Source organism: Pinus tabuliformis, chromosome 7 (genome assembly GCF_031772625.1).
Source record: "Pinus tabuliformis cultivar Carrire ecotype Pingquan chromosome 7, CPIR1, whole genome shotgun sequence".
NCBI lineage: Eukaryota > Viridiplantae > Streptophyta > Pinopsida > Pinales > Pinaceae > Pinus > Pinus tabuliformis.
This window is the reverse complement of record NC_142293.1, coordinates 807,209,462-807,222,885: the sequence shown is the minus strand read 5'-3', so window position 1 is coordinate 807,222,885 and position 13,424 is coordinate 807,209,462. Positions and strand designations below refer to the sequence as shown.

Here is a 13,424-nt window from a genome sequence, read left to right as displayed (position 1 = left end):
TCTCTTGGGTTTGTTCCATCCTAATAGGGGAAAGAAACCCAAACTGACTTCCTCGACTCCATCCAGCCCAACCATTTACTAGACTTCTGTTACGAAGCTTCTAGACTTGGAAGCTTTGACTCCATATTTAAAAAACTTGCCAAAAGAGAATCGGCGCGAATGAAACAAGGCTCAATAGTGTTGATTGATGCTAGTCCTAGTGTTAAACTTTGCAGATCGGCGCGAGGATGAACTAGTCATTAGCGCCAGTGTTACAAACTGGGGTAAAAGGAAGATTATTGGGAAATGATGCAAAAGGGAAATGTTCTGCTCATGAAGAGGGACATAATGGGAGTTTCTTCATGATGGGGAAGCATGTAGGGTCACTATAGAGGTCCTCATGGAACAGGGAGTATAGGGACAGTGACAAAATATTGTGTAAAACTTCACATTCCTCTGAGGCAATTCCACTGATATCAACCCTCCCACTGAGGAAACTCTTAAATTTCCCCAATAAATTTATGGTTATAGGCAACCACCAAAGGAATATGTGTGTACAAAACACAACCTCTTCAAATAATAGAGATATATGTCAGTGTTTTGATTAAGGAATGCTACTCAGGGATTTAAAGAAGAGAGCCACCGTGAGATTTACACCATGCCACCACCACACACTACCACTGTACTTTCATGAAGGCACGCATATCCGAGATGAGACGATAACAACTCGTTATTTCCTGTAAGCCACTCTAGGAATGCTCCACGAACATGACTAAGAGAGAATTAATATATATATCCAACAGAAGAGAGGCCACGACCTGCCCAAGAATTGTCAACACCCTCAACAGAAAGACGATCTACCACACTGAAGTTAAGCACTTTAATAAATCGACCCCCTTAATTGCAGAATGCGGCCAACCATCTAATGCAACGGTATTGTGCCTTTAATACGAGAAATTGAGCCAAATTTGAGGGATGCGGCTTAGCAATTCCGACCAGAATTTGGCCCCTGTAAAGATATGTCTCAGCTAGCAATAGATTTACGCCCTCAGTCTCTGCGACTCCTGCAACACACCTTCATACCCATGCATCTCAAAATAGACAGCGGGCTCGGTGAATTTGGCCACTTTTTTTTTTCAAAATATTCATGCCCAAAATAGCCTTGGGCCTCAGAGATTTTGAAATGGCGACTGCTTCTTCAGTTCGCTGTCGGCTCCACGACAAACATAATATATTTGCTTAAGTTGGTCTTGTAATGATTCTTACGGCCACACTTGGAATAATATGCCACGATTTTAACACATGCTCTCTTTTTACCTTGGAAAAATTATCACGACTCCTTTGAAGTAATATGTTGGGACCCTCAAAATAATTCGATGAGATTCTGCAGTCGATTAAGCATCCCGAAAGCTGGCTTGAGGACGGATATAACACTCCGCCATCGCTATCGATCGACCCGCCCCTCTTACGTGCAACCAACCACAACCATTGTAACTGGACCGAGCCAAGATTCAGTCAACTAGCATGGCGGGTGATGATAATGAGTGGTCACCCGAAGAGTTTGCCTTGGTTGACATTTGCAGCCCTGTGGATAAAAATTTGCCCACGGCCTCTGTATATGCAAGCCAATCAAAATTTTGATATTCGACTCCTTTGGTTGACGGCTCGACATTTATAATTTGACTCTGTGATTTGTCGAATGGCTAGAAGTAATCCACAAAATCAGGGAAATTTGGCTACGAAACAGAACTTGATGTAGCAGCTCATCCCTTGTACAATATTCGGCCCTAAAAAAACTTGTCAACCCACAAGAAATAAAATCAGTCGCACCCCTCAAGTGGTTTAACTAATTTAGATTTTCAAATGATTGACAATAAGTTGAAGGAAGCAAAGATTTTGTAGAGTTGTTATCCCGTGAGACAAATTTCTCCGGCAATAGAATTTGGTACCCTTAGAACAATTTGCAATTGGAATTGAAACCCTCACAACTAAAATCCAGTACGCTGAGCCAAGACTAAAGCTCTAATACCACTGTAATGTCCCAAATCAAAAAAAATTGGAACAATAACTTTCTATAAAAGTATCATGCATTTACCAGAAAATTGCCATGTAAAACTCAAACCATAAATTTATAAATTGCACAAATCATTAAAAATCACAACACAAGGAACAATGAGAAATGCAGAAACCAAAATCCATTGTTATTATATATAAATAGATTCCAATACAATAACTGGGAATGACCCTCCTGTCTCCAACTGAGACAGAAAAACAATCGCTACACTTGTGGCTTTTGGATGAATCCACTGAGGGGAAATGGGTGCTCGCCCAATCTCTCTATATCACTCGAGGGTTTTTGTCCTAGGGCTACCAATGGAGTAGAGAACTAGGTTCTCAACCTCTCATGCAAGAAACAATATCAAAACCAAGATGTCCTCCAATGGTCTCCTCCTCTTTTATAGATTTGATGGAGTCCTCTAGAACCTTCTATTTTATTATTATTTTAATCATGGAACACTTTTCTTTATTTTATTTCAATTAAAATGTTCTTTTTAATATGGGAAAATGATAGATTGGCCATCATGTCTCCCCAAGTCACTGAAACCCTCATCTAACAATTCCATCATGTAGATATTTTCGTTCCGGTTCTAACGAGCTATTACACTAAGGTGTTCTACCACGTATTCCTCCCGAAATGCCATCTTAAGCATAATTAATCGAGTGAAGCCCACTAATAACCCAGTTTCTAAAAATTGTCGGAATGTGCCAAAACAAAAAGCAACCTATGCGGATGATGGAATATACCAAGTGAATATCGTTGTACCTCATAGAAACTCCTCAAAACCCAATCGGGACCCTTGATGACATAACCTACTCCACCGACCTGGCCAACTCCTGCCCTGAAAATCCACCCTAGTTGTACTATGAAAAAGAATAAACTAAAGACATGACAATTTTTTAGTATAATAGAGTCAATGAATCCATTACAGCCAATTATAGAGGTAAGAAAATTCCAGTTATTTAACATTTGTATCTTTTAATAAATATTTTATTTACTATTCTTATTTTTTAATAGGATTTTACTTGGAATATAATTGAATGTTGTGAAAGAGAAGTTAAACATAATACTCGAGAGGTTATCAGGGTTGGGTATTGTCTACAAGTTTAGTTAAAATTAATTAGTTGATGTGAGATAATCACTACCTTCTTGGGTGTGAGATTCAATAATTATCACAATTCTACAAGGACACAAGATTTAAATAATTTTTTTTTTTAAGTACTAGAAAATTATTAGTGTCTCAATATTAACCACCATGAAATAAACTAATCATTAGTTCACTTTCTTTTCATTTTATTGGAATAAAATGATATTCAATAGAAAAATGAATTTAAAACACTAAACCAACACAATAAAAAGTTTTTTTTAAAAGTACTAAAAAATTTATTAGCTTCTAAATATTAACCACCAGAAATAAGCTAATCATTAGTTCACTTTTTTTTCATTTTATCTGAATAAAATGATTCAATAGAAAAATGAATTTAAAACAATAAACCAACCTGATAAATAATGTTTTTTTAAAAGTACTATAAAATTAAGCGAAGTCTTATTAGCTTTTAAATATTAACCATCATGAAATAAACTAATCATTAGTTCACTTTTATTTCATTTTATCCGAATAAAATGATATTCAATAGAAAAATAAATTTAAAACAATAAACCTACATAATAAATATTTTTTTTTGTAAAAATACTAGAAAATTATTAACATCTAAATAATAACCATCATAAAATAAACTAATCATTAATATTAACCATGAAATAAATTAATCATTAATATTAACCATCATGAAATAAACTAATCATTAGTTCACTTTTTTCATTTTATCCCAATAAAATGTTATTCAATAGAAAAATGAATTTAAAACAATAAACCAACATGTCCAAGTATCAAATTAAATAATTCCCCATCGCTAAGATGGAACTTGAGTTACTGGCAGGTTGTCCACTTTCGTTTAAATCACAAGCTCATGTTAATACACTTTCCTTTAAACCACAAGCTCGTGCTAATAAATCAGTAAACAAAATGACAGATATTCTGTAATTATGGTACAAGGTTTTCCAGGAAATTTAAAATGTGGATTCATTATGTTACTGAGAATGTTCCCTGGTATGTTGACATTAAAATGATGTTAATTCTATATGAGATTTAGACTATACTTTATATGCCAATTTGAATGATAGAAGTATAGTAAGTTACATATCCTGTTCTCATGGATTTTTTTCAAAAAATTAGATGATGAACGCTTTGCATTTTTTTAAATTTTCTAGTCGTTGAAATCTATACATCTATGATTTTAAAATTTATAAGAAATAAAACTGCAAGAAATGAGGATCCTCATCAATCCCCCCTACAGTCCCTGCTCTACTAACTTTTCTTCAAAAACATAAAAACATGTTTCACAGAAGAATCAAAATAATATATAAAGGAGGCCAAAAGATATAAATCCTTTTAGCATACATGATACAATAGTTTCACAGTCTTACAGTGAAGAATTGCGACCAGCCCGAACTGCATTTTACTTTCAGTTCGTCACTGCAATCACGCTTTGTCCACCTCACTATAAAACTCCTGCTCTGGCTCCTGTGTCGGTTAAGGCCTCTTTGTTTTCTCCTTAACTGCCAACACTTTCTGATATTGTTGTCAACATGTTCAAAATTCATATATTCCCCTGCATGTAGTCACCTATTTGAAGACTCAAGTACTTAGAGATGGTCTTCTTGTACCCAATACAATACTAAATAAAAAATCATTACAAGGCAATGTTCACTGATGGGATAACTCAATCACTGCCTTGAATCACATGAATTCGTTAAGCTGATCTTATTTTACAGGTAAAGAATATTTAGTTATTTGCAGCAGATCTTCCAGAATAACATTTTAGCCAATAAGTAGTCGATTTCAAAGAGCTGAATACCATTTGGGAAATTTCCTCAAGAAGTGAAAAGAATATGCTTGCGTCAGTCATAATCTTTGTCAGTGAAGACACGATTATGGCAAGTGGAGTCACAAGGGTATGGACAATCGATTTCCTTCACAACAGTTCGATTGAAGAACCAATCGGCCACCGTCTCTGCAATTGTCTGTCATGTAGTTAAGAGACAGTTAAACAGTTAACTAGCTTGAAAGTAGCCTTTGTGAAATTGTAGCTGAACCTGCACAGGTTGGATCTAGCTAGAAAACAATGAGCAAAACTTGCAAGGAAAGAAGAAAGAAATTTGATAAAGAAAAAAATTAATGAATTTCATTGATGCACAGAAAAGAAAATTATGATATAATACAATATATTCTACATGGCTGAAAGAATCTAGTAGTGAATCTAGAAAGGTGCGAACATGCACTAAAGAAGACTGACACCTAGTCCTAGTTAACTGGCCATGCAGTCATCAGTTAACTATCTCATACAAGTGGAGATAGTCCTAGTTAACTGAAGTGCAATTAAGTGTATGCTATCTCCCATAGCGTTGTATTGTACCTCAATCTTCATACAGCTGCATAGTGCATATTAAGTTTTTAACACTAATACATAGTAATTTTGCAAGTATGTTACTGAACATGATATAATCCAAATTAATGCCAGAGAGCCAGATCCATGATGGATGCTATACAATATAGTAATACCTACCAATTAGATTAAAAAATATCATTATATTCTTCTGATGTTTTATGAGTGGCAAACAGTTTTAGAGCAAGCTGCAGATCATGCAGATTTGTTGTGAATCTTACTATCAGCTATGCAATTTTATATATCTGTATTATGTGGCATATTGCACATTGCAAGTAACGGGCGATTACACAATTTATGCAGGTACTGCAGAGACTTGGAAAAACAATGCAACTGTGGACAAGGAACATAAATATGAAATTGTATGACTATGAATCCTTCAAATAAGAACATTATAGAGCGAAATCTAAAATGATTCAGCTTGCTCAGGAATGAGACGATGCCTTAAAGTTCAGTGTAGATATTGACTCGTCACTTGCACTTGACCAATTACTCTGTTTATGTACACAGACAAAAATATAGATAGATGGAAAGTGGTGAATCAAACCACTTGAGCTAATTTTTTAGGCTTGATAGTACCATTATTTGTATCTATATTCATACACATTCCGATAACTTTGTTCTACTTGTACAGCAAGTTTGCAATTCTAAAAACTGAAAATTCATATTTTTGTGGATGACATCACACATGAAATCTAGCATACCTTTGAGTGTAGTCTTGGAGAATTGGGTGAGTGCCATAAGTCCTGCATTTCAGTCTGGCAATGTGCATAACAGGAGTTTATAAACATGCCTCCACTGGTAGAGTTCTTAACTAGTGTCAGTTCACGAAGCATTTCATTCCTATAACCTGAAGACAAGGCATGGTAAAATTAATGAATAAAAATCATATTCTATACATGTTCAAACTTTATCTGCTACAATGGCCTAGTTCAGAAATTTCTAAGACAAGGAAAATTTCATCAACGTATATTCAAGTTCAAACATGCCCATTGCTAAGAAGTAAGAATAGTAGAGAAAACTGAGGGCTTAAAAGTATTAAAAAATTTAACCTTGCATTATTTCCAATTGACGTGAAGAGCAATTCTCTATATCTAACTTGCAGAGTTGCCAATAACGACCAGGGTCCGCTTCACTTGGTACCAAAATGTTTTTAATCTAGGGAATATAAGCAAACCATAGAAACATTAAATTACATTCATGCTTCTCCTTAACGGAGAAGAATACAAAGTACAGAAAGAAAACTATGTTCAGGCTAGAGTTGAACATATTACCTGCCATGAATCATATGCCGCATTTAGAACAAAAAGTGGAGTGTTTATGTATGGCAACATATACTGTGGAAAGAAGCACTGCGATAGCATTTATTCCTATGGTGAGAGAATGCATATGGAAAGCGTAAATTTGAGGGAAAAAAGGTATCGGATTAATTAAAGCTCACAAGCAAGACACATAAATTTGAGAAAAAGTAGACTTTATTATTAGTACAAGGTCATTAAAAAAGCTTATTATCTTGATTATACCTGACTTGGATACATTGATGTACAACCAAGCGGTAAGTTCTTTGCAGATCCCTACAATACAAATTAAAAGTTAGCAAAACCTTGTAATGAAATGAACATTTAGCAAATAGAGACAAAACAGTCTTACGAGCATGCTCAAAATGAAAAATTTATGGTTATACTGAAGTCCACCAAATTGGATTTCCTAAACAGCATATATTGAGCAGATGATCTTCAGCTTCTAAGCATAATCTATAAACATCAAATTCAATACCTGCAATGTAACTACCTCATTGAAGTAGGATCTTATATGATAAAATCCAGAAATGTCCGGCCTGATCCATATGTAAAGCAAACATAGATTAAAATTAAGCAAATAGAGACAGTTTGAATTCGTAATATCATGAAATTTTACAGGTGATGACATGAAAATGCTTATATGGAACAGATATGCATAACATGAGCATAGAACTTGTTGAGGCCGTACGAATCAATAAAAAATCCAGCATCTCCCAAACACTTTACTTTAGCAGTCTTTGGCAGAAGCTCCTTAAAATTGTCACAGTGAAGAAATGAAGTTAAACCACCGGCTGAGCAACCAGAAAGTAAAGCCTGTAACAAAGGATATTTCTGTCAGTGAAAGATGTTTTTGATACATACATATGAATTCTAGATCTGCAAACGAAAACTTGATCCAACTGTTCATCTTATAACCAGATAAAAGATAATCTGTATTACCCTTACTCATATTCATTGTAAAACTGGATCCAACTGTTCATCTTATAACCAGATAAAAGATAATCTGTGTTACCCTTACTCGCATTCATTGTAAAAATGCCTAATAATATTTTAAATTGAAGGTATGAATTTGTTGGTCTGCATTTCCCTTATAAGATGGCGCTCTCACTAGTGACTAGCCGTAATCATTCAAGCTAAACCACTTTGATTCTTCAATGGAATTATCAACTATACGAATTGGCATTGATAAAGAGAGATAGTACCTGCTCGGCTTTATCCATTCCCTTTTCCAAAAGATTTTCCATAACAGCTTGCCAAATCCTTTGCCCTCTATAATAGAGTTTGTAGATCTGATAGAGTATTGATAATGTTAATCAAGGTATGGAATCTTCAATCTGTAAGGAGGTTCTGGTAATCTCTGGTGTGGTGGCTGTCGAACCTTATACAAAACTAGAAGGGAATTCACAAATTACAGGTAGAAATTTGTTTCAAGGATCAATTTGACTTGTATAAATTTGAAGTCATCTCCTGTCATTTTGCAACCTACTTGAAATAATCAACAGACAAGTATGGAGTTACTCTAATTTACTGCGTACCTCATTTACCTCCTGCATATCTCCAGTAAATGATGCTCCATCACAGTATCGAATCTTGACACGATTCCAATTATAGAAATCTGTCAGACAATTTCCAGACATGAATCACTACATAAAAAGTCATCAAGTTTCTTTTGGACGAAGCAAGTAAGCAACTAATGAACTATATGGTTGTACATGCTGGCATAAAGCTACAGGTAATTCACTTTTTTAACAACTTCCACTTCTATTCTTGAGAATCTGTTAAAAGCAGTACTGTAATTACATAGGGCTCTATTGAACTTGGAAATAAGACAAAACTACCTGGATTTTGTGTTTGATTGTCACCTAAAATGCCTGAAAATGCCAATTTCCCTGCCATATAAACAGAGGAACCCAAACGAGTTTGTGCACGCTTAAAGCATGATGTTATGTTGTTACACCATCCTCCACCCTGAATAGTTGATTTAATATACACAAAATCTTCACTCCAAAGTATAATTATCCTCAAAGCTTTACGTAATCTCTCTTTATAGTTTATAGAAAGATACTGACAAAATCATTCTCCGTCTGTAGTGTAAACTGACTTATTTCATCCAGATTTGGTCATGAGATAAGTACAAGTTACAATACTTTTCTAATATATTCTACGCTTGCCAGACAACAGTTCACAAAAAGTTCTAAGTAGAAAAACTGAAAAGGGTAAAGATATTTTGACACAGAGAAAAGACTTGCCTCCATATGAATGAGCCAGCTATCTGCTCCTGATCCAAATCCTCGGTGTAAGTTGTAAGCTGGCGGACTTCCATCTAAACAAACTGCATCAAACAAAGAGCTTGAATAGCAGTTGTTCATTTTTAACTATCGTAACTAATTCTCAGAATAATTTTAAATTTAAAAGTGAGAACAAGAGACCTCATGCTTCAGACTATTTGATTTAAGTCATAGAGAAGGCAATATCGGCGAAATCTGAAGAGAACACACCGTTCCTCTGATCTAATTTCTAAAATGTCTAATACAACGCAGGCATTTGAATTGTGAGTAGAACCATCTCAAAATCAAATTTTCTGAAAATTCCCCAGCACATATGACATGTAAATATTAGAGGAATATTTTAGATCATTTACTTAAAACCTGGCAGTTTGGTTAACAGGGGCTTGCCTGGTTCGTGAAAGCAGCACATTTTTATTGCCCCCACCAGGCTTCAATTTCCCAAGTGAAATGTTTGCCCCTCGTGGGCCCATTTAATCCTGATGGAGCAGGTGCAGGTCCTGGGCAACCTTGGCAGAAAAGATACTCCCACACTCTTGAAGCAAGTTGTAGGTGAGAGTCGAGACCTATCAGCTTTGTTCATATCCGAGATCAGACGGTGTCATTTGCCTGTGTTGACTGGAAGCACTCTAACAGACAGAACACCAAAAACCCGAAAAAAAAAATACTGTTTTCCATAAAAACTAATACTATCTTCTGCTCTATTTTGACTATTTTCTTCTTTTTGGATACTTTCTACTCCTTTTGCAAGCTTCACATAGTTACAGGGACAGAGTTGTTTCAGACTGATTTAGAACCTATCCGTGTATTTCCTCTGGATTTCACAAAGATACAGCATCACCTCAACTGTATTACAAATCAACTCTGGTCTCAATTATGATGCATGACCGAGGAAGTAAGATCCGCCCAAAATCTTAGATTTTTACATGTCTAACGAGGTTAGCTGGCCTTAACAAGCGAATGTTGTCTTCTATGCAAAGCTGATTTCCGTTTGGATTTATTGACTGGAAGCACATACAGGAATATAGAATATAGATTTTAGTGATTGTCAGTTGCAACGAATATGAATGAGTGGTTTTTAAGTGGGCGCAAATGCTCGGGTGGACAGCCACAATTAGGCAACTCCAAACAATACTGAAATTGATGACAGTAGAAATGCAAAATCTTGGAATTGGTATTACATTAAGAGAATGTCCAGCACAAGTCATCCAGATTTCACAAATGGAGATGCATACAAAATGAATATACACTTTATTTATTATCAAAAAGCCACCTTATTTATTATCAAAAAACGGACCCGCATGTGAGACATATGGGGTTTAGTCTATTGCAGACATCGGCTATTTTTAGCTATCCTAAAATGTGAGAAAAGTTATCTCTGTCTAAGTAGCCTAGTCTAGGCTACTCTCTAATAAACTGAATCTCTATTTTTTATAATTTTAATACCCCAATTTTGTCACAAAACACACACACATATATGAATGAGAGTAAGGAGGGAAAGTTTTGAGGAAGCCAATCTCTCTTTTTTTTTTCATCCTTCTGGTGTGTCCTCCTATCAACCACAAAAGGGTGGTACTGTTAATGCGCATAAGTGGTTGAAAATAACAGTTACATTAAGGGCACAAACACAGAAGGTGGTGCACAAAATAATTAAAGAGATTGATTACCCATAGCAAGTATAAGTCTTCTCACATACCACTCCAGTTTCTAATGGTGTCTGGAGTGAGTTATATGCAAAACATACACTTTAAGAATCAGTATTTGTCAGGATCATGAATAGATGGTACAATAGGTGTGTCTAGAAAGGATATATTGAGACTACTGTAAAAGTGAGATACAGAACAATAGGGATGTAAGAATTCAAGATTGTCCATTTTTCTAGAGAATGTTTGTTCTAAGCAGTTGATGTGTTCCTCTATAACTCCCTAGTTGTATTGAATGTATGGAATGGATGTATGGAGTGGACTAATACACATAACACGTATATTGATTATTGTAATCTAGATCCAGGTTTTTCATTACCTCAAAATCTGTAGGCATTAGTAAACTTCCAAACTATTATCATTATCTTTTTGAGTTGTCTCATGGTGCACCCCAAAGTGGCGATTAGTCCAAGTGACGGATTGCCAATGAGGTGAGCGTGAAAATCCAACATCCCCCTCAAACGCAAATCGGGCCATCAAACCTAGGCTAAGGCTATGATACCATGTTGAGGTTTTCCATTACACCAAAACCCGCAGGCATTAGTAAACTTTCAAACCATTATCATTACCTTTTTGAGTGGTCCCAAGGTAGATCCAGAATGGCGGTTAGGCCACATGATAGATTCCCAATGAGGTGAGGATGAAAATCCAACACCATGAGTAAGTCTTATTGTTAATGCCATTAGAACTTAAGATTAGCCAGATTGAGACAACTCCCCTGGTGGCACAGGCAGAGACTATGTAAACACATCGATTGAAAATCCAACACCATGAGTAAGTCTTATTGTTAATGCCATTAGAACTTAAGATTAGCCAGATTGAGACAACTCCCCTGGTAGCACAGGCAGAGACTATGTAAACACATCGATCCTACCCCCCACACATATATATAGCTTCGGGAAAAGGTTTTCTTGTAATGTAACTTGTTACATCTCAGATTTGGACCAGTGCTTTCAATGCATTGGCCGAAAGGCACAGTTCTATTGTTGATTTCGATACAGTAGCCTTGGAGCATAAAATACACAGGCCAGTTTGAGTCCAGCGTAGTTACTCGAAACTTCGATGCCATATATCCATTTCATATATCAGTCTGATTTGCATTGGAACAAATGGAATTTGAGAGGAAGATCAAAGAGGAAGTTCATGCCAATTGTTCTAGTTTAATTGCACAAGCAGTTTCTTGCTTCGAGGAAAAGGGCTTAATGTAACTTGTTACATCTCAGATTTGGACCAGTGCTTCACAATGCATTGGCCCAAAGGCACAATTTTATTGCTGATTTCGATATAATGGCTTCAGAGCATAATATAAATTAGAATCCAGCGTAGTATCTTCGATGTTGTATATCCATTTTATATATCAGTCTGCTTTGCATTGGAATAAATGGAATTGAGAGAAAAAACAAAAAGGAAGTTTATGCCGATTGCTATGCTTAAACTACAAATGACTATAACAAACTGGAAAAAGCGTCAAATGCGTCCATGAGATTGAGCAGAACCTATATATGTATATACTCAATGTATATATACTTACCAGCTCCTTTTGCTACTGCATCTTCCACTACAGTTAGGCCTACAAACAGATCATTTGGCGAATAACCATGACCAGCCTTGTTTTCTGAATGAGACCTATTATGTTTTCCTTTCCGATTCGGTGCGCCCTCTGTCACCGGTACCATAGGCAAACACGCGAGGAGAACATATACACATGAGTGCATGGCCATGCACCCCAATGTCCTTTGGTGCACCATCTTGAAAACCCAATTGATAGAAGCTGCTAGCAGCAATCCCTTGCTAAACCCAATTGGCAGAAGGCCAAAGGAGCAAGGTAAACCAATTCGAGACTTCAAACAGAAGCAGTTCTTGCCCAGACCCAGCTAACAGAACACCAAAGTAGTAACATTTCTGGGCAATGAAGATGAAACTCACACTTTCAAGAACTCAATTGGCAAAAATTTGATTAAGCCCAATGCTATCAATCAGAAGAAGGCTAAACAAAGCCTCTGTTAACTAACCTTAATACCCAAACACATTATTATCTGGAATGTTGAGAAGCTTCTATTTATAGTGTAAGAATGAATAAATTATCACCATTGCAGGGATCCAAGTAATATAGGACTGAACAATCAATCTTTTCGGCCTCTCCAAGCATGCAGTACTACCATAAGCAATGCAAAATCTCGTGTCATTTTTTGAAATTTATTAACCCGATGACTTGAACGCGACACGCGAATAAATAAAGTGCGAGGTATCATACTCGAGAATCAAATAGTAACCCAAACTTTCACATTTTCCCATTGTGTCGTTGCCACGTGGAATACCATCATTGGAAAATATAAGTTTTTATTATGGGGATCCTCAAATAAATTGGACGGTTGCTGTAGAAAAATGGCAGTGTAATTATTTGGTACAGCAGAATGTAGGTCCATGTCATTTTAAGAAATTATTTGGTACAGCAGAATGTAGGTCCATGTCATTTTGATTTCTTAAATGTTAACTCATGAGCACCATGTGCAAGCATACATGCCCCTCCAGTACCAGCAACATACATCCCTCTCCACTACCTGCAACACAGTGGCTAGATTGTAATGATA

The 13,424-nt window shown here is 36.0% G+C and overlaps 1 protein-coding gene across 4 annotated transcripts; it reads right to left on the bottom strand.

Annotated features, from left to right (window-relative positions):
• Positions 1-4,417: 4,417 nt before the first annotated feature.
• On the bottom strand, positions 4,418-13,052 carry LOC149250017 (pectin acetylesterase 8-like). Of its 4 annotated transcripts, none has more exons than XM_089458891.1 (12): positions 12,365-13,049; positions 9,095-9,177; positions 8,684-8,813; positions 8,381-8,460; positions 8,048-8,134; positions 7,534-7,658; positions 7,336-7,381; positions 7,068-7,118; positions 6,819-6,896; positions 6,597-6,702; positions 6,249-6,394; positions 4,419-5,122 (listed from the first exon to the last, which is right to left on the bottom strand). In XM_089458891.1, the coding sequence occupies exons 1-12, from the start codon at positions 12,579-12,581 to the stop codon at positions 5,000-5,002; spliced, it is 1,272 nt and encodes a 423-aa protein (XP_089315017.1). In that variant the 5' UTR covers positions 12,582-13,049; the 3' UTR covers positions 4,419-4,999. The 4 variants fall into 4 exon arrangements, with proteins under 4 accessions (XP_089315019.1, XP_089315017.1, XP_089315016.1 ...); XM_089458890.1 differs by having other exon boundaries at positions 4,420-5,122; positions 7,321-7,381; positions 12,365-13,047; XM_089458892.1 differs by having other exon boundaries at positions 5,064-5,194; positions 7,321-7,381; positions 12,365-13,052.
• Positions 13,053-13,424: the final 372 nt, after the last annotated feature.

Excerpts from the sequence above, each read along its gene's own strand:
- LOC149250017 (XM_089458890.1), bottom strand. The coding sequence starts at position 12,581 with ATGGTGCACCAAAGGACATTGGGGTGCATGGCCATGCACTCATGTGTA. Across the intron at positions 7,659-8,047 it reads GAATGGATAAAGCCGAGCAG|GCTTTACTTTCTGGTTGCTC; the intron begins GTACTATCTCTC and ends CCTTTGTTACAG. Across the intron at positions 6,395-6,596 it reads TCAATTGGAAATAATGCAAG|GTTATAGGAATGAAATGCTT; the intron begins GTTAAATTTTTT and ends CCTTGTCTTCAG.